Source organism: Kogia breviceps, chromosome 4 (assembly GCF_026419965.1).
Source record: "Kogia breviceps isolate mKogBre1 chromosome 4, mKogBre1 haplotype 1, whole genome shotgun sequence".
Taxonomy (NCBI): domain Eukaryota; kingdom Metazoa; phylum Chordata; class Mammalia; order Artiodactyla; family Physeteridae; genus Kogia; species Kogia breviceps.
Genome location: NC_081313.1, coordinates 143,208,064 through 143,232,094, shown reverse-complemented (window position 1 = coordinate 143,232,094; position 24,031 = coordinate 143,208,064). Strand labels below are relative to the sequence as shown.

At 53.7% G+C, this 24,031-nt stretch overlaps 1 protein-coding gene across 3 annotated transcripts in view; it reads left to right on the top strand.

Annotated features, from left to right (window-relative positions):
• Positions 1–24,031, top strand: part of NDST1 (N-deacetylase and N-sulfotransferase 1) — a 71,302-nt gene that overhangs the window by 15,505 nt on the left and 31,766 nt on the right. For all 3 annotated transcript variants that reach the window (XM_059061500.2, XM_059061501.2, XM_059061502.2), the window contains exons 2-3: positions 14,333–15,229; positions 21,759–22,253. In XM_059061500.2, coding sequence (XP_058917483.1) covers positions 14,717–15,229; positions 21,759–22,253 — 1,008 coding nt within the window. In that variant the 5' untranslated portion in view covers positions 14,333–14,716. The remainder of the gene's footprint in view (positions 1–14,332; positions 15,230–21,758; positions 22,254–24,031) is intronic.

Here is a 24,031-nt window from a genome sequence, read left to right as displayed (position 1 = left end):
GGGCTCTGGAGATATTCCAGGAACTTTTCTTAACGGCTGGGTAAATTGAGATCCAGAGAGAGCAAGGCACTTGACCAAGGTCTCACAAGGCCACCTCCCTCCTATCTGTCACCTCCCTCTGTTCCCGTGTCCATTGCTCAGACTCCTGGCCTCCTGCCCGGATGTTTGAAACAACCTCCATCTTCTGGGCTCTCCAAGAGCTTTGTTTCTCTTCCTATTATCCTAATCTTGCCATAACCTGCCAGGCACACATGCTGTTCAAGTGTGTCTGCTCTCCTTTCCCCTCTGGTCCCAGACAAAGCACGGAGGTTCTGAGCGCAGGCCCCAGAGCCAGACTGACCTCAGTTTGAATCCCAGCTCTGCCCCTTCCTAACATGGTGAACTGCGGCAAGATACTCCACATTTCTGAGCCTCAGTGTCTCTATCTACGAAATGAAAACAGTAGCAGTACTTAGTTTATGAGGTTGTCTTGATGGCTAAATGAGATAATATGTGAAGTGCTGGGTATAATACCTGCACAGAATGAGCTCTCAAAAATGGTCATTGTTGGGAGTTCCCTGGTGGTCTAGTGGTTAGGATTTGACACTTTCACTGCCGTGGCCTGGCTTCAATCCCTGGTCAGGGAACTGAGAACTGAGATCACGCAGCCAAAAAAAAAAAAAAAAAAAGGTCATTGTTACAAAGACCCATCAATGCTGGTTGAACTGAAAAAGGTCATTGTTACAAAGACCCATCAATGCTGGTTGAACTGAAAAGTCAGGGAGGGCATGGAAGAGTAGACAAAGCTGTGGACCTGGAGGAAGAAGATGTGGGCTCCAAGTTCATTGCCAAACATTGCCTCACCGTGTACTTTTGGGAAATAACTCTTCCTCCAGGAACCCCACTTTCCTCATTTGAGAAAGAGGGAAGAAATCCCTGCCATGATCTTAGAAGCTTGTCATGTGATGCCAGAGCAGCATCTGTGAAAAAGCTTTGCATCTGTGTAATGATTTAAAAATGGCACAGTGGTGGCTGTGGTGTGCTGATGGTGACGAGGACGTTGTAGCCACAGCAGTGGACAACTGGCTGGGGTGGAGGCTGGTCAGTCTGCAAATGCTCAGCACCCACACAAGCTTCCCATTCCTGCCTGCCTGCTCCCGCCTCCAGCAGCCCGCCTTTAACATTAGCCTCAGCATTGCACACTCGAAGATGTAGGAGGTGCAAAGACCCGATGGCATCCTCTGAGCCATAGTGAGTTTTGGGTTATCTGTGGCAGATCCCATGGAATGTAGGATTACAGCCAGGCACTGGTTCAAATCTCAGCTCAGCACTTCCCAACTGGAAGCTCGAGCCAGTTGCTTAACTTCCATGAGCCTGTTTCCACATTTGTAGAATGAGGCCTTGATGAAGCAGAGGCGGAGTGTTTAGCAAACGGCATAGCACACGGTTATATGGAGAGGTTGTATCGTGGTGGAGCATGGCGCCTGGTGGGCTTATGGGAGGCGGGAGTGGGCGCCATTGTGCCCATTGCTGGGGATGAGCAGTGGAGGTCAGTTGCACTCCCTGCAGAATTGCCCAGCTTCGAGTTAGAAGGGCCCCTGGAGTCATCTGGCACCATTCCATTTTACTGGTGAACGAAGCAAGGCCTGACAGGAGCGGGTGCTTGGTGGGGTCACTGGCAGGTTAGTGCAAGGCTCGGCCTAGGGTGAGGCGAGGGAGGCACTTAGAGGCAGACCGTGAGGGGCGCTCAGGGGCCGCGGTGTGACTCTCACCAGCATCATGCAGGTGCATGCCAGCATCTGGGAGTGGGTGCCTCCTTCATGTTTGTGCCTGCTGCCTGGATGCCTCACCCTAGCCCAGTCTAGGACTAGAGCGCCAGTCTCCTGACCCCAGGAACTGGTCCCCGAAACTTGGGGGTCTGGGGACACCTGCCAGTTACCTTGTAGAGTCTCACCAAGGTCCCTTGGCCCCTTTAAAAAGGACCTTCGATAAGTAGGTCACCTGCCCGGTGCTTTTTACTCTGTCTCTGCTCTCTAGCGGTATGTGATCCAGAGAAAGCGAGGTCCTCCCGCCCCCTCTCCCCACCTGCTGCCCCTTCCCCTGCCAGCTGCGCCTCCGTGTAAGCACTTGAGCCCCTCACCCTGGAGAGGAGGCATGTTAGCGGCAGGCTCCTGTCACGGCGACAAGCCCCAGCGAGTTTGGAGGGACGAGGCTGCTTTCATGCTTGCCCTGATGAAGCTTCCCTGGTCTCAGCAGGCCTGGGTTGTGCCCACCAGGCCTCCGGGAGATTAGGGGGCTTCTGTGGCTCCAAGTGCCTCAAGGCTTTCCCTTCCTCTTTGTTGCCCCCAGTGCACCTGGCTTCCCTCCACTCTGGCCACAGGGCCTGGAGCCTTCTAAGTTTCCCCAAGGCTTCTGGGAAGCCTGGTCTTGGGGTGTCCATCTGGGCCAATCTCCCCATCACCACCTCCGGGCCTACAGGCTGGGCCTCAGGTGACTTGTGAAGAGGTGGCCACAGCTGCTAATCCCTGCAGGGGTTCCTGGGATCACCCCGGGCCGGTGGGAGCCTAGGCCACCCTCGTGGTTTGATGTGAGGGACAGTCGGCAGTCTCCATCCCCAGGTCCTACATGTACAGACATGCCATTATTTTCCCCACTGCTGCTCTTGGGACCTGAAGTTCTGCTACTTAGCAAGTTTTCTTGCGCTTTCCTTGGTGTCCTCTAAAAAGGCAAATACCAGGGCTTCCCTGGTGGTGCAGTGGTTAAGAATCCACCTGCCAATGCAAGGGACATGGGTTCAAGCCCTGGTCCAGGAAGATCCCACATGCCGCAGAGCAACTAAGCCCGTGAGCCACAACTACTGAAGCCTGCGCTCTAGAGCCCGTGAGCCACAACTGCTGAGCCCGTGAGCCACAACTACTGAAGCCTGCACTCTAGAGCCCGTGAGCCACAACTGCTGAGCCCGTGTGCCACAACTACCGAGCCTGCGCTGTAGAGCCCGTGAGCCACAACTACTGAAGCATGTGAGCCTAGAGCCTGTGCTCCGCAACAAGAGAAGCCACCGCAATGAGAAGCCTGTGCACTGCAACAAAGAGTAGCCCCCGCTCGCCATAACTAGAGAAAGCCCGCACAGCAACGAAGACCCAAAGCAGCCAAAAATAAATAAATAAATAAAAATTTAAATAAATAAAAAGGCAAATACCCTCGCAGGTGGACACTCTTTCGTGTTTGCTGCTGAAGTGCAAACTGAGGCTAGACTGGCCCTCATCCAGCTGCCTGTGTGATCATGGCTGAGTTGCTTCTCCTCTCTGGGCTTTGTAAGGCCCTCTTCAGCCCTAGCACCTCCGCACTCTGGCAGTTACCCTTCTTTCTTTGCGGGGGTTAGGGGACAGGGCAGGGAGGGCAATGGAAGGGCTTGGCCACTGAGCTGGGGTTGGGTCAGGGACCAAAAGCCAACATCACAGGTGCTTTGACCACCTGCCGGCCTGATGGGAGATATCAGTCCTTCTTGCTCTTCTCAGGACAAGCGGGAAAACTGAGGTCTGGGGTGGGGGAAGGGCCCTGCTTGGATTGCAAAGGCAGTCAGGCAGGGCTGTGGCCAGAGCCCAGTTATCCTTGCTGACAGTGAGGGCTCAGCTGCTCCTGGCTGCCACCTTTCTGGAGAGGAAGCCTAGGGCCCATTGGCATCAGGGTCAGCGACATGCTTTCTCCTCTTCCATGGAAGGCATCTCTGGCAGGGCAGGGGTGAGCATGGGGCAGAGTCAGACAAGACATCCTTAGGTTCAGGAGGTAGGGGTCGGTGGCCTCTGGCAAGGGACATGGTGGTGGGGAGGCCTGGAGGCTTCTGGGAACGTGGTTGGTGGCTCAGGGTGCCCTAGGGCCACCCGCTCCCTCCCAGAGAGGGAATTGGGTGGACAGTCATGCCATGTGTCCTGGCTCTGGGATTAGTTTTGACTGTGTTACCTGAGGAGCATGGAGCCATTAAGAGGATGCGGTGACACAAAGTGGAGTGGAGCTGAGCGGCTACTACCTGGAGCTCGGGTGGGTCCTGTTATTTTCCTCCACAGCCTCCCTGTACCCTCTGACCACAGCCCCGTGTCCCCTCCCTCCTGTCCAGTCCTCCCGGGTCTATCTGATGTGTGTGTATCCACAGTGTGTGTGTGTTCATACCAATGCAGGAGGGGGCCATGGGGTGCAGGGGTTAGGGCGAGCTGGCCCCTAAGCCTGGCACTGGGTCCCATCTGCATTCAGGACCAGAAGTGGGATCCTCAAGTGTCCCAGCCCCCAGTACTGCCCCAGGGAGATGGACCAGGGCTGACCTGGCAGATTCCTGACAGAAAAGGAGACCATGGCTGAGGGGTGGGAAGGAAGGGCTTAGCTTCTCTTTGAGCTTCTCCTGACAGCTCAGCAAGTTCACAAATCCACCTGAAGCCAGCAGGTCTGGGAGTTAAAGATTTACTGCAAGGCCATGGGGGGAGCTGGAATGGCGAGGTCCCAGGGGCTCAGATGTTACATTCATGGCTTCAGTCCTGTCTTGACAGTGAGGCTATGGCTTGTCTAAGTCAGAGGGGCTGCTGCAGAGTTTCCATGTTCTTAACTTGGCTTTTGGAGAGGGGGGCGGTCACAACCTCCCTGAATTTGTATCGAGTATGGCATCTGTCTGGGGAGAGTCCACTAACAGCCTTCATGATACTCTCAAAGGGTTCTTTTTTTTTTTTCTTAATTTTATTTATTTTTTATTTCTTTGGTTTTTTTGCATTGGGTCTTCGTTGCTGCGCATGGGCTTTAGTTGTGGCAAGTGGGGGCTACTCTTCGTTGTGGTGCACAGGCTTCTCATTGTGGTGGCTTCTCTTGTTGCGGAGCATGGACTCTTGGCCTGTGGGCTTCAGTAGTTGTGGCTCGCGGGCTCTAGAGCGCAGGCTCAGTAGCTGTGGCGCACGGGCTTAGTTGCTCCGCGGCATATGGGATCTTCCCAGACCAGGGCTTGAACCTGGGTCCCCTGCATTGGCAGGCGGATTCTTTTTTTTTTTTTTTGTGGTACGCGGGCATCTCACTGTTGTGGCCTCTCCCGTTGCGGAGCACAGGCTCCGGACGCGCAGGCTCAGCGGCCATGGCTCACGGGCCCAGCCGCTCTGCGGCATGTGAGATCCTCCCAGACCGGGGCAGGAACCTGTGCCCCCTGCATCAGCAGGCGGACTCTCAACCACTGCGCCACCAGGGAAGCCCCGGCAGGCGGATTCTTAACCACTGCGCTGGTCAGGGAAGTTCTCTCAAAGGGTTCTGTAACCCCAGGAGGTCACAAACTTCTGATCTAATCTCTACCCCTTGCTGTCCAGGTGAAGAAACAGGCTCAGAGAAGGGAAGGGTACTGCCCAGAGGGAGCCAGTGGAAGCGCTGGAATGCTGATGTGGACTCCAGGCCCACATGGAGTTTGCTTCCGCATCCTAGAGATGGAGGGCTCCCGCCACCATACACCTGTTTCTCAGAATCTGTGAGGGATCATACGGCAACCTGGAGTGGGCAAGTGGGAGGGCAGGGGCTGGGGCTGATCAGCATTTCCTGGCTCCTCTGCAGGGGTGGCAGACAGGGGGGAATGAATAATGGTAAACTTGTTTGTACTTCTTTGAGAGAAGATGACGAATTACTGAGGTCATGATTGGGAAGTTCTTGTACCTGGCGTGCAGCAGACCTGTGAGGCTGTCCAGTCACCGCTGTCCTTTGAGTTGGCCCTTTTAGCTGAGATCTCCTGCTTCTGAGCCTCACCACCTCTCTCTCCCATTCCTTAGCATGAGGCCTCTGCCTTGGGCATAGAGGCAGCCTCCCTTTCTCAGGTGGGGTCTCTGCCTATCTGGGGGTGACACAGGCCCCTGGGGTGGGGGAAGGTGAAGACCCTCTGGCTGAGGTCCTGCCTCTGTGGATCTGTGGTGCCCCTGTCTGCCCGTGAAGGAAGGCTTTCCCATTGCCAGAGGAGCCGATCAGCCTGCGCTGAGGCAGCTGGGGCTGGTTACCTGCAGGAAGCCTGTCTCTGGGTACGTTCTGGGCCACCTACCTGGTTCAAGAATGGTGTGGAATGCTGGGCAGCTGCCCAGAGGTTACAAGCAGGGGCTCCAAGCTGGGTGGCTTGAGGTTGTCCTAGTTCTCCCCCTGCCCAGCTGTGTGACCTTGAGTCCGTTGCTTCATACCCTCTCTGAGCCTAGGTTTCCTGTCTGTGAGTGCACGTATCAGTGACACCAGCTCTCGGCGTGTGAGGATTGGGTGTGATAAATCAGGGAAAGCTGGTGTGGGGCTGGCAAGTTACCAGGAGCTCAGTCAGTGCTGGCTGCTGTCAGCGAGGGAGGTTATGATATTTACAAAGAAATATCTTTCTGTATTTTTCAAGTGCGTGTGATCTGAGCCTAAGAAAAATAGCTAGGAATGGATTTGACTCTGCGTAGTCGGATTTGGGGGTTGGGTGGAGAGAGTCCTATTTTGGGGAGTTCCGTGGGCTAACGAAGAGCTTGCCTTGTGAGGGTCCTGCCCGCCTTGGTCTGCCCTAGAGCTTCAGTGGGACCAGAGGGCAGCTGGTCCTGCCTGACCTGTCTTGTTCTCCACTCTGCAAACCCCCTTGCCCCCAGCTGTCTTGTTTGTTTGCTCAGTAAACTCTTTTTTGCAGAGCTGGTGCAAAGATAAACTCTCAACTCAGGGCTTGTTGGAAGAAACACAAATTCTCAACAAGTGGGGAGTATAAGTTCTTGAGGCTTTTGTTGGGCATTCCCCTCCGGGGAACCCAGAACAAATCCCAGGTTGAGAACTGGGGAGTGAACCGGCGCTTTATGCTTTGTTTGCTTGTCAACTGATGCGTGATTTGTGGGTCTGCTTCCAAGAAGGATCGTTAGTAGCTGCTTTTGATGTTAAAACACACATAAAATGCATGAAAATAAAAACAGAAAGTGGTATTCAAAGGGAGTGGAGCATGGGGTGTGTGGGCGCTGGCTTATGTCAGCTGTCCTAGGTGAACAAGGAGGGCGTGTGTTGCTGAAGGATGATGAGCTGGCGCCTCTGTGCTGAGATTCCCAGTTACCCGCTTGTTAGCTCTGTGGCTGGGCAAGTCACGGGCCCCCTCTGGGCCTCGGTTTCCTCACCTGTAAAATGAAGGGAATGTAGGTCATGGTGCTATTGTAAGGATTAATAGTAGCATGTAGTGCAGGCATATCATGTCTAATAAATGGAAGTTCATGTTTTAATGCATTTAGCTTGGCGATTCCTCATAGCACATTCAAAAAGGGAAAGGTCATTGGCAAGGGCACTTTGCTCTTAAGTACCTGCTGTGGGTGGGAGACCGCTTCTGCCTTGGAAAGCTTTAGGTGAAGTTGGGGACCAGTGTTCTAGTTATAATTGCAGCCGACATCTGGCAGCATAAATCCGGCACTGCATGGTGGGGTATGGAGCAGGAGAGCTCATCTAGGACTTCTGAAATCCACAGCTGGCAGAGTCCAGCTCTCACTGAGGCTGGCCTTGGAGGAGGATGTGCAGGGTTTTAGTGGGTAAGAAAATGGGCCAAGGCAGGTGGGGGTGGGGCAGGCCTGGCAACGCCACCCTAGGGGGTCCTTTTCTCTCTCTGGGCCTCAGTGTCCCCATGTGCTCACCGCAGGATGGACTGTATACTCTGTAACCCTGAGACCCTTGAGCCAGACTTCTGACAGTCCATTGGTGGCAACCATGCACTCTGGGGTGACTGAGGGGTGGTATCTTAGCCCCCAGCCAGGCGGTACTGCGGGGCTATGGGGGATGGGGTGTGCAGCAGATTACAGCAGAGGAAGGGATTTGCTTCTGGTCTCGGCCTCCCAAGGGTGTAATTGCGCTGGAGAAACTCCTGCACAGCTGGGAAGCAAATGTGGAGGATTTTCTTTGCTGTACGTGGTGGGTGGGGCAGGCTAGGGCGGGGTAGCTGGTGGAGCAGCATGGCTGTGGGGTATGGCTGGGTAATGGGTGGTGGCGTGACTGTGCTGGGGGTGTGACAGGATGGGAGGGGCCAAGTCAGCTCTGGGGAGTGGCCCTGGGATTGCATGTGGGGCTACCAGTGCCTGGCCGGCAGCCACTCCTCCTCCCCGAGGGGCCGGGTGCCCATTCACATAATTTTGAGCTTGCTTGTGGGGCTCTCCCTGCACTCCTCTCAGCTCCCCGCCCCATACTTGTGCCTGTGACCCAGATGCCCATGATGACACCATTTGAACATCTCGGCACCATGTGAGTTTGCCTGTCCATTCGTGTGCCTGTGAGAGGGGAGGGAGTAGGGGGCATTGTCAGGAGTGACCCAGACAGGGTGAGCATGGGCTGGGTGAGCATGTGGGGCTCTGGGGACCTGCTCCATTCACCCGGCAGCAGCGTCACACCAGATAAAATCTTGGAGCCCCAAAGGCCTGCATCTTCAGTGCCCAGTGCCAGGCTTGGTACCTGGCGGTGCTCGGGTACAGAATGAGGGAACAGGGAATGGATCCTCTGCTTGTTCCAGACTTCCAGTGTGCTCCCAAGCCTGACGTCTCTTCCTCTTTCTGGATCCACTATCAATTTGATATGTGGCCTTGGGTCAGTTCTTTCCTGAGCCTCAGTTTCCAACTCCATTAAATGGATAATCATTTCGTTAGCCTGTATCACTGTGTTCCAGGCACTGAGCAGTTTTACACATATCATCTCTCTCAGTCTTGGCAACAGCCCTGCAAGATAGATAAGTAGTGTAAACCTTATTTTATACTTGGGGAAATGGAGACTCAGAGAGGTCGAGAGATTTGCATAAAGGTCACAGGCTGGTAAATAATGGAGGCAAGATTTAACACCATGCAAGTTGGCTCCAGTCTGAGCCTTTAACAGAGCTGCTAGCGGCCACTGCATCACTGCCCCTCAGACGGTTGGGGTGAAACAGCATGATGCGTTCGGCCCTTCACAGGAGGCCTGCTGCACATGGTAGGCAGCAAGTACATGGGAGTTGGGCTGTTAAGTGCATTTTACCATAAAAGGCACAGGGAGCTCTTGGTCTCATTCCTGGAGCCCACCTGTCTATCCATGGCAGAGCTGGATCTCCTACCCAGTCCTGCTCTGTAGACAGCTTGGTCTCAGAGAAGTCCCTTGTACCTCTGCCTCCTTTCCTTTGGGTCCTAGAGAAGATTGTGGGGGCACCAGAGCATTTTGGAGTGAGGGGTGGGGTCGTGAGTGACTTTCAACTCCAGAGCAGTGGCCACAGTTACCGTGGTATTTCCCGAAAGTGCAGTGTTGCCATGGCATCTCCATGACAACCAGAGCATCTCATTCATTATCCCCAGCACCTTGTCAGGAAAAGCTGGGCCTAGGGCTGGGAGAGCACAGTGGAAGCCTGGCTGAGGGCTGGAGGCCTTGGTAGCTGAGGCCCCCTCATGCTCTACCCCTGTCCCTGCCAAGATTCCCCTATGGGCTCTGTATCCATCACCATTTCATGGGGTCTGGGTTCAAATTTCAGCTCTGTCAGACTAGCTGTATGGTTTTGGGCAAGTGACTTAACATCTCTGAGCCTTATTTTCTGCAACTGTAAATGTGAATAATGACAGTACTAGCTGTAAGGATTAATTGAGATAAAGTATGTAAAAGTGCTTAGCAAAGTGCCTGGCTCAGGGTAAATGCAGTTAAAAATAGCAATGATGATAATTATAATGGTATTATTGCTATTATTTTTATTATAGAAACACCTGGGCTTCATGGAGGACTGAAAGTCACTTCACCTTGGGCCTCAGTCTCCTTATCTGTAAACTGGGAATAATAACAGCTGCTCATCATTTATATCCTGAGTATTCAGTAAGGACCATTGCTAGGAAAAGTGATGGGAGCTTCCACAATGAATCAGACTTGTCCCTGCCCTTTGGGGCACCCAGGCATGTGGGGAAGGCCTCTGTGTGCCAGGTACCAGGCAGGGCCTGCCCATGCACAGGTCAGTATATCCTGGTCCTGCCCCATGACCTGCAGGTTCCAGGGCACAGAGCCGTGTGTAGAAACGCCCCAAGTCTGCTCTGCATGGACCACACACTCAGGTGTGCTCAGGGGCTGGGCAGGAAGCCAAATGAGAGAGAGAGGTTGGTTATGGGACTGTGTTAACCCATCTGAGGCTGGCACTTTATAGCCTCAGCTGATGGTGTCCAGTGGGCGTGTGTGTCACCAAAATGTGCTCTTTTTGTATTTCATTTTTTTATTTTATGTTTTTGTTTTTTGGCCGTGCTGTGCTGCAGCATGTGGGAGCTTTGTTCCCTGATCAGGGATCGAACCCGTGCCCCTGCAGTGGAAGCTCGGAGTCTTAACCACTGGACTGCCAGGGAAGTCCCTAAAATGTACTCTTTTTAAAGAAGTCGGAAGTTCTGACTTTTATATGAAATCTCCTGATTTTAAGATGTTGATAGCTAATCTCAAAGAAAAATGTTGTCAAGGAACAAGAATGCTGCATCCTGTTTTAGCTTGAGGGGCCTGGTTTTCAGCTTCCGTGCTATAGCTTAGGGATGGGGTGGGAGCCTAAGGAATGGGACATGGGGGTGGGAAACGGGGTGGTGGGTGGAGATGACTTCAGAGAGGTGATTACATTGGAACTGGGGTCATGAAGGATGAGTAAGTGTCCCAAGGGGTAGGGGGACACATTCCAAGCAATGGGAACTTCATTAGCAAAGGCTTAGATGCATGACCAAGATTGGTGACTGGTTGGGAGAGGCTGGAGTTTAGGAAAACGGCTGGTGATGTCGTCAAGGCCCAGGCAGGCCCAGGGTGGGAGGGAGGTGTTGAGGCCTCAGCCCCCCAGCTGTCCTTGAGGCCTGGGTGGCTCCAGTGGGGTTAGAAACCGCCAGTTTGCCATCCCTTGAGCCACAGGGGTGCAGGAATTCAGGTGGGCACGGAGGGCCTTGAATGGCTGGTGCCAGGCCTTTGAGGGGTTGCCGTGGGGCCGGTGCTGGAGGCCCCCGTTGCCACCTAACTGGTGGTCAGCACTTTGCCAGGGTATTCACCCTTCTCTGGGGAAGGGGACTAGTTGGCCCACTCTCTTTCTCCCTTTACCCTCTCTCGGGCCTGGGCTTTGCATGGCCTTCTCCCTAGCCTGCTGACGTCTATCTGGCCTCTGTTCATCCATCCGGGCAAGACACAGCTTCTCAAAATGGGGATTTGGGATTCCAAGGCTGTTAGAGACTTGAGAGGGAGAGAGCACGGAACTTGATGGTGCTTTGTGCGCTCAGGTGTTACCCACGTTGTGAGTATGTTAAATAGGCAACAGGAGTGCATGAAAACAGCGGCTGACCCTTGCTCAGCACTGTGTGCCAGGCATGGCACCTCCTATGTATCAACTCATTTAATTTTCACAACTTTGGGCAGTATGTCAAGTTTTCCCATTTTACAGATTAGGAAGCTGGGGGCACTGAGAAGTTAAATAACTTGCCCAAGATTACACAATTACTGGGTGGTAGGGCTTCGGTTTGAACGAAGCTGCCTGGCTCTAGTCTGCCCATGTAATCCTTAGGCTCTACTAACTAGGGCTTTAGGTCCATGGATGGGGTTGGGGACACGGGGTTTGGATTCTGAAATTGTTAAAACATTTTCTAGCATATGTACATTTTTTTATGGAGAAATGTTGTCAGATTCACAGGGGTCTGTGACCCTGAGATGTCTGAGACTGCTGGTTGTGTTGTCATTAGCACACATGTTGAAAGGCTGTTAATGCAATAGACCAAAGGCCAGAGACCACAGTGCCCAGGCCTGCAGGGGATGTGGGGTTAGGTGGCCCGAGTAGGCAGGTGCCCCCAGGCAGCAGGCAGGGCACCTTCGAGGCAGCTCTGCCTCCTCACCCACTGTGCTCCTTGCCCTGGCCCCAGACCAAGGCGTAGGGCTCTCTGTGGCTGCAGGGCAGAGGGCTGCCCTTATCAATGGTAAGTGGGACATGGGTGCCCTTTGGGTATAATAATTGCAGGGCCAGTCACCTCAGCGCTTCTGGCTCCACCCAGGAAGCCTGCCCCTTCTGGCCCTGCTCTCAGCTGGAATTGCAGGGACTCCCTGGAAAGCTCTGCCTACTCCCTTATCTCCAAGCTGTGTATGTGTCCCTCACTGTTCCAACTCCTGGTCAAGCCTTACTTGGTCTTCTGGCCAGTTCAGCTACCACTTCCTCCAAGAAGCCTTCCGTGGTCCTCCCCCTTCCTCCTGCAGGGGGATTAAGTGCCCCTCAGTTCTCTCAAATACCCTCCCTTCCCCTGTCACACTCCCTGCATTGTAGGTGCTTGTTTTCTTGGCTGCCTCGGCTTCCCTGTGATGCTGGCACATAGTAGAGACTGAATTGTAGAATATAAGAGGTGGAAGAGCCCCCAGACACCATCTGGCTCAGGCCCCTCTCTAACAGGCAAGAAGCCCAGAAAGGGGCAGGGTGTGCCTGGGGTCACACAGCACATTATGGCAGCACTGGGAGCAGACCCGATGTCCAAGACATTTCACACCCCTGCCTCTTGCTTCTGAGCACATCTTTTAAAAACATTTGTTTTCTTATATTCACAAAAATAATAAATGATTATTGTGGAAAATTTAGGAAACAAAGGCAAATAAAAATCAGAGATAATTGTTACCATTTTTGTTTTGTTTTTTGGATTAGTACCAGTTTCTGGCTTATGCATAAAATTTTCCACAAAAATATGACCATGCATACAGTCTTATAAATGTTTTCCACTTTAACAATATATATGGTAATTATATTTTTCTTGTTTTTTGAAAATTTATTTATTTTTGGCTGCATTGGGTCTTCGTTGCTCCGTGCAGGCTTTCTCTGGTTGCGGAGAGCGGGGGCTACTCTTCTTTGCGGTGCGCGGGCTTCTCATTGCAGTGGCTTCTCTTGTTGCGGAGCGTGGGCTCTAGGCGCGCAGGCTTCAGTAGTTGTGGCACATGGGCTCAGTAGCTGTGGTGCACGGGCTTAGTTGCTCCGCGCGGCATGTGGGATCTTCCCGGACCAGGGCTCGAACCCATGTCCCCTGCGTTGGCAGGCGGATCCTTAACCACTGCGCCACCAGGGAAGTCTTGGTAATCATATTTCTCTGTCAGTAAATGTCCTCCTTCAACATATTGTAAATGGCTGCCTGGGATTCCATCACATGCTTGCATTGTAATTGCTAAAGACAATCCCCTGTGGTTGGGCATTTGCTATTATAAACAACATCCTTTGCTGTTATAAACAGCACTGGGATTCATATTCTTGTGGGGAAATCTTTATACACTTCTGCAATTACTCCCTCTAGGATAAGTTCCTAGAAGTACAGTTGTAGGGTCTCTGGTATACTGTATCCACGCTAAGCACACCATATAGTCTTGGGCCAGGAGGGATTTTGAAGATCTTCCCCCCCAACCCCGACTCCGGGTCTGAGGCTCACATTCCCTCCCTGGCAGCAGCCCAGTCCCTCACACCTTCTGTCCTTGTCCCCATCTCCCATCTCCCATCTCCCGGGGAGCTCTTCTACCAGCTTTCAGCAGCTGCCTCCACTCATGTTAAAGGGAGACCGGAGGGCCGTGGTGCGTGGGGACGCTGTTTGGGTGAGGAAGTTGGGCAACTTGGGATCCTCAAGTTGGGAGGTTCAGTCGCCTGCTGTCCTGTGCCACTGTGGACACGTACCCCGAGGATGAGAGATGCCTGTTGCGTTAAGGGGCAGATAGCGACAGCTGCGATTTCTTGAGTGTTGCTTATGCCAGGCTCCTCTGACAGCTTTACTCACTTATCCCTTGGCCCCAACCCGATACTGCAGGGGTGGTGCTTTCCAGATGAGACCGCTGGTGTTTGAGAGGGGCTCCTAGCACAGCCAAGTTGCTGATGCCTCACAGCCCTGAGTTTGAATCCTAGCCTGAGCCTTAGTCTTTTCGTCTGTCAGATGGAGCTGGGTACATTCAGAGAAATGGGTGGGGAAGCACGTGGGTAAGTGAGGGGAAGATGGTGAGAACGTGGTATTGGGTCGTGATTTAGAATTCCACCTCTAGCTCCCAGGCCTTGCAAATGTTTATTGTCTCACTTTGTCCTTCCTGCTTCCGGAGTTTCCTTGGTTTAGTCTTTGACTGATCATTATGATAAATAGCAACTCTCATTGTAGACATCATATGCTAGGTACTGCCCAGTGTGATTTATACACATTAGTGGATGTAATCTCCCAGCCTCTTGTGAGGCAGGTACTGTTGTCAACAAATGGGGAGGCTGAGGCTCAGAGAGATTGACAAACTTGCCCCAAATCATGAACTCAGGTTGGGTAGCGGTCGTTCAATCTAGGCCCACCGAGGTCAGGACCTGTGGGTCCACAGTCAGCGGACCCCCGGAGCCCGCACTCTGACTTTCCGCCTTCTGACTCTCCTCCTCTCTCCACAGCCTTAGCCCCAGGGGCCCCAGCGAGCGAGCGGCATGCGGCACCCCCAGGCATGCCCAGCATCCTTCGGCCCACTGCCCAGCCCCCCCAGGAGGCCCTAACGCCCTGGGGCACTTCTGCTGTGCACAGGACCACGTGGGGGTTTGCCATGGTGACATAAAGGGGCACGGAGGAAGGAAGGAGCGCAACCAGCCGCGGACTGCACCCCTGGCTGGGAGGAAGGGCCGGGGCCCAGATCCCCCACTGCCACTGCCCACTTCGGGCCTTGCTCGCTGAGTCTCTGTGAACTTGCTGGTTGGTGGACAACTTGGGAGTCTTCTCCTGCGTGGGGCCTTGGGGCAGCCGGGGCGGCCGGGCCCCCGGTGGCCGAGGTCTCGGGGGCCAGGATGCCCGCCCTGGCGCGCCTCCGCAGGCTGTGTCGGCACATGTCCCCGCAGGCTGTACTTTTCCTGCTGTTCGCCTTCTGCCTGTTCAGCGTTTTTGTCTCAGCCTACTACCTATATGGCTGGAAGCGGGGCTTGGAGCCCTCGGTGGACGCCCCCGAGCCTGACTGTGGTGACCCGCCGCCCGTGGCCCCCAGCCGCCTGCTGCCTCTCAAGCCCATACAGGTGGCCGCCCCTTCCCGCACGGACCCGTTGGTGCTGGTGTTCGTGGAGAGCCTCTACTCCCAGCTGGGCCAGGAGGTGGTGGCCATCCTGGAGTCCAGCCGCTTCAAGTACCGCACAGAGATTGCACCGGGCAAGGGTGACATGCCCACGCTCACTGACAAGGGCCGCGGCCGCTTCGCCCTCATCATTTATGAGAACATCCTCAAGTACGTCAACCTGGATGCCTGGAACCGGGAGCTGCTGGACAAGTATTGCGTGGCCTACGGCGTGGGCATCATCGGCTTCTTCAAGGTACGTGGGGGCGGGTCCCCGAGCTGTGGAGAGCTCCAGCTGAGTTTGATTCTCATCCCTGCGCTTGCTAACTGGGAGTCTGACTCTCCTCACCTGTAAAATGGGTGTAACGGTAGCGCCTCCTCCTAGGTTGTCATGAAAGGTAAGTGGGTGAGTGTAGGTAAGGCACTTGGAGCGCCTGGTGTCTAGTAGGTACTTTTAAGTATTAGCTTTCATTGGGAGCACACGATAGGGGCGTTGCCTTCCACGCATGGGGCCCGACACACAGCAGGCTCGTGCCTAAGGGAGGCCCCAGGGATGGGTGCAAGGGAGGAGAGCATATGCTCTGCTGGGTCCCTCGAAACCTTTCATGGCAGTCCCCCCAATGAATGAGATGTGTCCCTGTTTTGCAGATGGGCAGACCAAGGCTCAGGAGGATTAAGTTAGGTTACAGGAGGCCCTGTAGCCAGTAAGTGGGAGAGCCAGGGTCTGAACCCAGACTTAGACAGTTGGGGGCTCTGGGTCCTGCGCCCTTTCCTCTTGGCTGTGGAGGGGTGTGGAGTTTATGTACCTCTTGAACCAGAGCCATTTTGCGTTGGAAGAAAGAGGAGAAAGAAATCCCAGTGGACAGGTGAGCTGCTCTGGGCTCCAGGGGTTACCCAGAGCAACTGCTGGGACCACAGTCCTTGCTGAAAGTGTCGTGGAGAAGCTGTCCTTGGGGAGGAGGTTGTGAACAGCTGGATGGGGGATCCAGAGGCTCCGGTCAGAGAACTCTGATGCACAAGCTGGGTGGTTGGGACTGTAGTTGGATGCTCGGGGGTGTTTGTTCCATCATTCAGCAAATACTTACTGAATGCTTACCATGTTCCAGGTCCTTCACTAGGCACTGGGGACACAGTGGTTATCGAAGTATGCAAAGTCCCGGCTGTGGTGCTATGGACATTTCAGTGCAGTGGGTGGGGTGGGTGACTAGACAGTGAACAAATAAATATACCATGTAACAGGTGGTGATAAGTACAAAAAAAAAAAAAGCGGGGAAGGGCACGTGGGTGATGGATATGGGCAGTTGGTGCTGGTTTTGATAGAATGCATTACCAGTGATGTCATCTTTGATAAAGTGACCAGAAGGGGGTGAAAGGAGCCCGTGGCTCTCTGTGCAAAGGGCCTTCCAGGCAGAGGGGACAGTAAACACGCGGGTCCCAAGGTCGGCTCTTGCTTGGCTTGAGTGTGGAGAGGAGCAGGAGATGGGTCAGAAGTGGGCCGTGTCCACTGACGGCTGCTCGTTCATCCCCAGGCGTTGGCGGCACAGCCTCGCCCTGGACCCGTGCTCTGTGCTGGGAGGAGCCTGGTCTAGCTGAGGGTTTCTCACGGCTGTGTTCTTTCATGCACTAATGGATCGGGTTGCTCTGCCACTAAAACAGGTTTTGTGGGCCAAGAAATTGAAGGCCCTTAGAAGTCCTGCAGTAGAGCAACCTGGTGAGATTTGTTCCCCAGCTGGCTTAATGACAAAACCCTTTATTTCATGGCTCACTGTCTGGGAAACGCTGGCCCGGTTTATGGCTGGGCAGTGGCATAGCGTCAGACAGCTTCATTGTCTGTTTCCCTTTGCTCCTGGACTCTGTTCCCTTTCCTGCCATGAACTTCATTAGGCTTGATTCAGAGCTCCAGGCCTGAAAAACATCACGATGGCTGACACTTGCCGAGTGCTCACCCAGCGCCACACACATCCTACGTGCTTTATGTGAATTAACACATTTGACCCTCATAAACCATCCTCCAAGCCAGGTGGATACCATCTGATTTAAGAGAGAAGGAAACTGAGGCAAAGAGGGGTGAAGCGATGTGCCCACACTCACCTCTAATAAGCACAGACCTAGGATTTGAACCCAGGTGGTCTGGCTCCAGAGGCTTTATTCCTACACTGTGGGATGAGTCCAGGAACTTCAGATACCATTTATTCTATTTAGTAGAATTTGCATCAGAGGCCACAACTGGTGCACAGGACTCCCACAGTCTGTGGAGACCAAACAGTGGGCTGTGGTCATTGGGCACAGTCGGTAAACATAGCTTGGATCCTATCAGGCCCCAGTTCCTTGCTCTACAGAAGGTGAACACGAGGCCCAAGGAGGGGCAGGGAGGTGCTCAGAGGCTCCCTGTGGGGTCAGTGGCAATTGCAGGTCTCCATGCTCTTCCTACCCTGCTGTGTAAGACAAGACCCCTCCTTGGCTTTGATCAGGGGCCTGTGACTTTCTGCTCTAACGGGAGCCATCTGGTGGTCAAGCTGCAACCTTCTGCTTTCCTGCAAGGCTTGCTTCAATGCTGTGCATCGGGCTTGGGACTCCAGGGATCTGGAGACACTCCCTTTCCAATGCCTGGTGGCACTGGATTCCCAGGTCAGCGGGAGAGCAGGGGCTGAAAAGTCCAGACTCTGGTTCAACTCGTTCTGTCATTTATAGGCAGAGTGGCCTCGGGCAGGGTATTCAGCCCATCTGTGAAGTGGGGGCCAATCACAGCACCACCTCACTGTGCCATGTTGAAGATAGGACAGTGGATGGGAAGCACTAGCACAGTGCCTGGTACCAGAGCCACCCAGTAAAGGGCATCTGGCATGCCTTGTCATCTCACCTCAGCACACACAGCTGGTGGTAGCTCTTTATCTGATAGTCTTGTGGCTTGGCTAACATGTGCCCCTGAGGACCCTGAGGGTGGGAGCGGGTCTTCATCAGTAGCCCCATTTCCTGGCTCAGCTTTGCAGCTCCAGGTGCCCCGGGATTGAGCACATCCTGGTAGAGGCCTGACAAGGGCCACTGATGCTTGATTGCACACTTACTACATGCCACACCCTGAGCTCATTGCTTTGCAGGCCTTATCATATGTAATTCTCACAGCTACCCTGTGAAGTGGGCACTTTATTTTCAGGTGAGGAATCAAGGCTCAAAAAGTTACGTGGCTCTCTAGACCGACACAGCTAATAAGTCAGAGCCAAGATTCGACCACCACGCTCAGCCCTTCTAAGCCAACCACGGGTGAGCACGTCGGAGCAAACTGACCGACGGATGCAGGACCTAAGGCCCTGAGAGGTAGCACCTTGGGGACCCCAAGGTTCCCAAGGTCATGCAGCCAGTTACTACCTAAGTCTGTACTGGGTCTCCCATTCCCTGATCAGGGCTCTTCCTTCCTCTGCCTGATGACCCCACTGGAAGATTTGGTGTCTCCTGCGTGGGTCCCCAGTGCTGAACAACAGGAGGGATTCCCCTCCCATGGGGCGAGGCCCGCAGTGGGGGTCAGTCTCTGCGATGCTTAGGCTTACTCTCCATTCCCTTCCCCAGATGGTTGCTTTCGCTGCAGACTGGGGTGGACAGTTGGCAACTTGGCTTTCTCCCTTCCTTGATGCCTCCCAGCTGGGCAGCTGGCTGAGCTGCCAGCGCCTGGCAGTCAACTCAGAATCGGGGCTTTGAAATGGGATCCCTCAGTGCCTGTGATCCAGTGTGGCCTCCCAGGCCACAGCAGGTGATGGACAGGGCCTGAAACGTCGCTGGCCCCCACTGCCTTTGTCCCGAGTGCTGGCTTAGTGGTCTTGGGGAGCCGGGGGCTGGGGGAGGGGCCTCTCAGTTTGGGGCTGTCAACACCAGAGGCTGGCTCAGGACAGGGTGGGAGTTGGCAGGTACTCCTGGTGTGTGGAGAGTCAAATGCAGGCCCCTTATCTCGGCTTACGAGGCAAGGGCCCTGCAGAGCCTTCGTGGGAATTAGAAAAAAGCACTTCTGCATGAAGGTTATTACTAAAAGGCACCCTGAGCAGATGTCTCTCCACTTGAGGCCCAGGGCTCAGCCCTCAGCTGAGTGTCCTTGTTCAGTGCTCACATGCTGAGCTCTCCAGGGCGGCCCTGGGTACCACTCTGCCTGCATCTCCAGCCTCATTTGCTGCCCTTTGTCCACTCTTGATTCATCCCACCCCACTCATTCTTCACACAGTGGCCAGATGGATCTTTTTAACATGCAAATTGGAACCTGTCATCCCTCTGTTCACAACCCTTTGATGGAGTCTTTGATGGCTTCCCACTGCCACTTCAAGCCTCTAGGGTCCTGCAGGTCTGGTCCCAGCTGACCTTTCTGCCTCATCTCTCCTCCCTCTTGATCACTCTGCTGGCCTCTTGATATTCCTTGACTGTGCTGAGCTCTCTCCAACCTCAGGGCCTTTGCACTTGCTGTTCTTTGAACTTGGCTCCCACCTCTCCCCTAGTTGATGCTTACTCAGTCCCTTTCTCCAGGAAGCCTCTCTTGAGCCAGCTGACTATGCCCAGTTATCTACTCTTCTAGGACTCTGAACCTCCTCTGTGTAGCATGTGTCACATTGAACTTTACGTATATTTCTATTTTGATTACTCTCTTCTCTGCTCGCCTTTACAGTTCACAAGGGCAGGAGCCATGTCTGTTTTTCTCACTGTATCCCTGTTACTTAACACAGTGCCTGGCGTAGTGAATAATTGTGGGATGAACAAATGAAACCCGTAATGAAAAGCTGTCATGTGCTGGGTATTTGGGATCTGTCTGTTCTTCTTTCTTTTTAAAAATCCAGTTACTCATCCGATATGTGTTTGTTCCCACTGGGTGTCAAGCCTGTGCTGGCACCAGGGATCCAAGGTGGAAGTGACACAGTACTTGCCCTTGAGAGGGTGCAGACTGGTGGGGGAGACTCTGAACAGATAGTGCAGCAGCCAAGGTGAGAAGTGCTACAGCTGAGGCTTTAATGTCCCAGGGAGGCCAATGAAGAGAAGAGGGTAGATGCATGTTTTTTGTTTTTCTTTCTTTCCTTCCCTTCCCTTTCCTTTCCTTTCCTTCCCTTTCCTTTCCTTTCCTTTCCTTCCTTCTTTCTTTCTGGCTGCATTGGGTCTTCGTTGCTGCATGTGGGCTTTCTCTACTTGCGGCAGGCGGGAGCTAGTCTGCATTGCAATGCGCGGGCTTCTCATTGTGGTGGCTTCTCTTGTTGCAGAGCATAGGCTCTAGGCGCGTAGGCTTCAGTAGTTGTGGCGCTCGGGCTCTAGAGTGCAGGCTCGGTAGTTGTGGCGCACGTGCTTAGTTGCTCCGCGCGGCATGTGGGATCTTCCCAGACCAGGGCTCAAACCTGTGTCCCTTGCATTGGTAGGTGGATTCTTAACCACTGTGCCACCAGGGAAGTCCTGATGCATGGGGTTTTGAAGGATGAGCAGTTTGTCAGGACAAGAAGACCAAAAGGAGTTGGCACAGGGACAAGGACAAATTGTACTATATCCAGAGGCAGGTGGCTGGGAGGGTGAGGGATAAGGAGCAGGGGCTGTGAGTCTAGGGAAGAGGAAAAGGGGGTGCTATGGGTACTGCCTGCAGGTTCCCAGGGAGCTGGGCTCCTCTGGAGCATGGCCTTGGGAGTGCTGGGGGCATATGGGGGTTGGGAGCATTGTGGGCAGAGTGTCTGCTCCTGCACTCCCAGAAGATACCTCCTCTTTGATCTCTTCTCTGTTGGCATCCACCCAGGATTTCTCCTGAAGAAAGGATTGTGACAAAAGCCAGCTTGGAAACCCCAGGCAGGGGAGCCTGGTGGTCAGGTGCGTGGGCTCAGGGGTCAGCCATCTGGCTGTGAGGTGTGGCTCGTCCTGACCACTGTGCGACTCAGGGCAGCACCACCCTCGGAGCCTGGGTGTCCTCGTCTGTGAAGTGGGGATGACAGAGGAACCCTCCTCCTGAGGCTGATGTGAGGACTGAACGAGCAACGGGCGATGCCGCTGGCCCTGTTCTAAGCACTTTGCGGGAGTCAATGCTCAACCTCCTCCATCACCCCTTGAGGGATTTACCATTCTTGGCCACGTTTGTTTTTTTTGTTGTTTTTTTTTTTTTTTTTTTTTTTGCAGTACGCGGGCCTCTCGCTGCTGTGGCCTCTCCCCGTTGCGGAGCACAGGCTCCGGACGCACAGGCTCAGCGGCCATGGCTCACGGGCCCAGCCGCTCCGCGACACGTGGGATCCTCCCGGACCGGGGCACGAACCCGCGTCCCCTGCATCAGCAGGCGGACTCTCAACCACTGTGCCACCAGGGAAGCCCTTGGCCATGTTTACAGCAGAGGAAACTGAGGCGCGAGGAGGTTACATAACTTGCCCAAGGCCACGCGGTCCGGTGGCAGAATCCATGTTCTCCACTGCTAGACTTTCCTGTGTGTGATTTTGGACAAGTTACTTAGCCTTTCTGGGCCTAGTCTCCTCGTCTGTATAACGGGGATGGCAGTGATGCCTCCATCGTAGGGTCACTGTGAGGATTACGGCACCCCTTCACGTAAAGTGCACAAGCTTGGTTCCTGGCTTTGGTGAGCGCAGCATGTGTGTTAGCTGGTATATTACAATGACAGGCAGAGTGGGGTTTTCACCGCTAGGTCAGCACAGGATCAGGAATGTGACGAGCCCTCTGTGAATGTTAGTGAGTACTGTTGACATGACTGTTATGACTCCACAACTGATACTCCGTGGTCTCTTGGGGCTGTGGTTCTGACGGCTCTCTTCCCCCCGCCCCGCCCCACCCGGCTGCAGGCCAATGAGAACAGCCTGCTGAGCGCGCAGCTCAAAGGTTTCCCCCTGTTCCTGCACTCCAACCTGGGCCTGAAGGACTGCAGCATCAACCCCAAGTCCCCGCTGCTGTACGTGACGCGGCCCAGCGAGGTGGAGAAGGGTGTGCTGCCCGGCGAGGACTGGACTGTATTCCAGTCGAACCACTCCACCTACGAGCCTGTGCTCCTGGCCAAGACGCGGTCATCCGAGTCCATCCCGCACCTGGGCGCGGATGCCGGCCTTCACGCCGCGCTGCATGCCACTGTGGTCCAGGACCTGGGCCTCCACGACGGAATCCAGCGCGTGCTGTTCGGCAACAACCTCAACTTCTGGCTGCACAAGCTCGTCTTCGTCGATGCTGTGGCCTTCCTCACAGGCAAGCGCCTCTCACTGCCTCTGGACCGCTACATCCTGGTGGACATTGACGACATCTTTGTGGGGAAGGAGGGTACACGCATGAAGGTGGAGGACGTGAAGGTATGGCTGGGGGCGCCAGACCATGTAGGGTGGGCCTCGCCACCTTCAGACCTTACTGTCTCCATCGTGACTTTGCTGTCTGCACCTCCCCTGTGCTGTCAGTCCCCCTCCCTTGGCCACTTGGTGTTTTGTTTTGTTTTGTTTTGTTTTTTTAGTGGTACGCGGGCCTCTCACTGCTGTGGCCTCTCCCCGCTGCGGAGCACAGTCTCCAGACGCGCAGGCTCAGCGGCCATGGCTCACGGGCCCAGCCGCGGCATGTGGGATCTTCCCAGACTGGGGCACAAACCCGCGTCCCCTGCATCGGCAGGCGGACTCTCAACCACTGCGCCACCAGGGAAGCCCACCACTTGGTTTTGTCTTATTAGAAACGAGTGCCATTTAAAATTATTTGAAGTATTGAATATACAGGAATTTTGCATCTGGTTGTATGGAGCTCAAGAATATAACTATGAAGAGATGGTACCTGTGCAGAGAGTACCTACCTCTTAATCCAGACATGATTTTTAACTCTCAAAAATGTTTATGTCAGTACCAAAACTCCTACAAAACTCATAAAACAAGAATTAGAGTGTGAATCATATACAAGGCCTACTTTAACTGCAGTCTATATAGATAGTGAAAGGCATGTGTTTAATTCAAAAAATGTTTATCAAACTAAACTAACTGTATGTAAAAGCATTTTGCAAACCATGAAATTTTACACATGTATCACTATAAAAGAGAAGCCTGCAAATTAAGGCCATATTCATCTACTCACTATTTTACTCAGAGTTGTATGCAAAAGGAGCAACATCACTAGTGTAAATGGGGAAATCAGTATCAGTTGCCATAAATAGAGGGCAACCATAACAATAGATCCAATGAAAACGAAACGGGATTAAACTCTAGCAAAGTACCGCTGCCTACTGATGACCTGTCCTCTCTTATACAAGATTAGTGAGAGTTAGAAACATATTAGCACCAAACCAAGACTTCTTTTTGACGTTAGGAGGAGGATTGAAAAAGAGACTTAATTAAGAGGAATGCTTTCTTCTGTGTGGGTGCTGTGTTGGGATTGGCCGTGGGTCCTGGAAGGAAGGCCCTGGGCAGGGGGCGGGGTACATTGTCCTCCTGCCTTGGTCTAGAGTGAACTCTCTGCCCCTCCTGACACCTCCAGAGGAGAAGAGCAGAGCAGATACTGTCTGGGGAGTGAAGACCTGGGTTCCAGTCCCAATCTGCCTCTAACTGACTGGGTGACTTGGGCAAGTCCCTTCCCCTGTCTGAGCCTCAGTGGTGAAATGACAAGATGGGGTGGATGGGAAGGACTTGATGGCTGGGGTGAGGGGGCATGTGCAGATGCCAGGCTCTGAGCCCTCCCGGCTCTACCTCTGGGACAGAGCAGCGTCGTTTTGATCTGCTTTATCCATTGTGTTTGCTCCTGAGATTTCACTTCCTCAGGGGCTCCCCTATTGAAAGAAAGTTTTGAGACGACTCCTGTTGAGCCTTCCAGCTCTGAGGCCTCATGCTATGCCACAACCCACCTCTAGCAAAGTAGGTTACTCTATTTTCTCCTTAGGACATTCTTTGGGTGGCCCATCCTCGCCCTCTCCTGCTGTAACCTAGGTCTTTGCTTTCTGTCTATGATGAGTCCTTGACTCATCATGAGTCATGAGGAAATCAGGCTGCCAGCTCACTGTGTCTCCTGTGAACCCTGGGCTTGCCCTTCTTGGTTCTTATTTTCCCCATTATTGGAATAAGAGGAATGCTAGCAGTTTGGAGCCTTTTCTGTAGAAGAATAC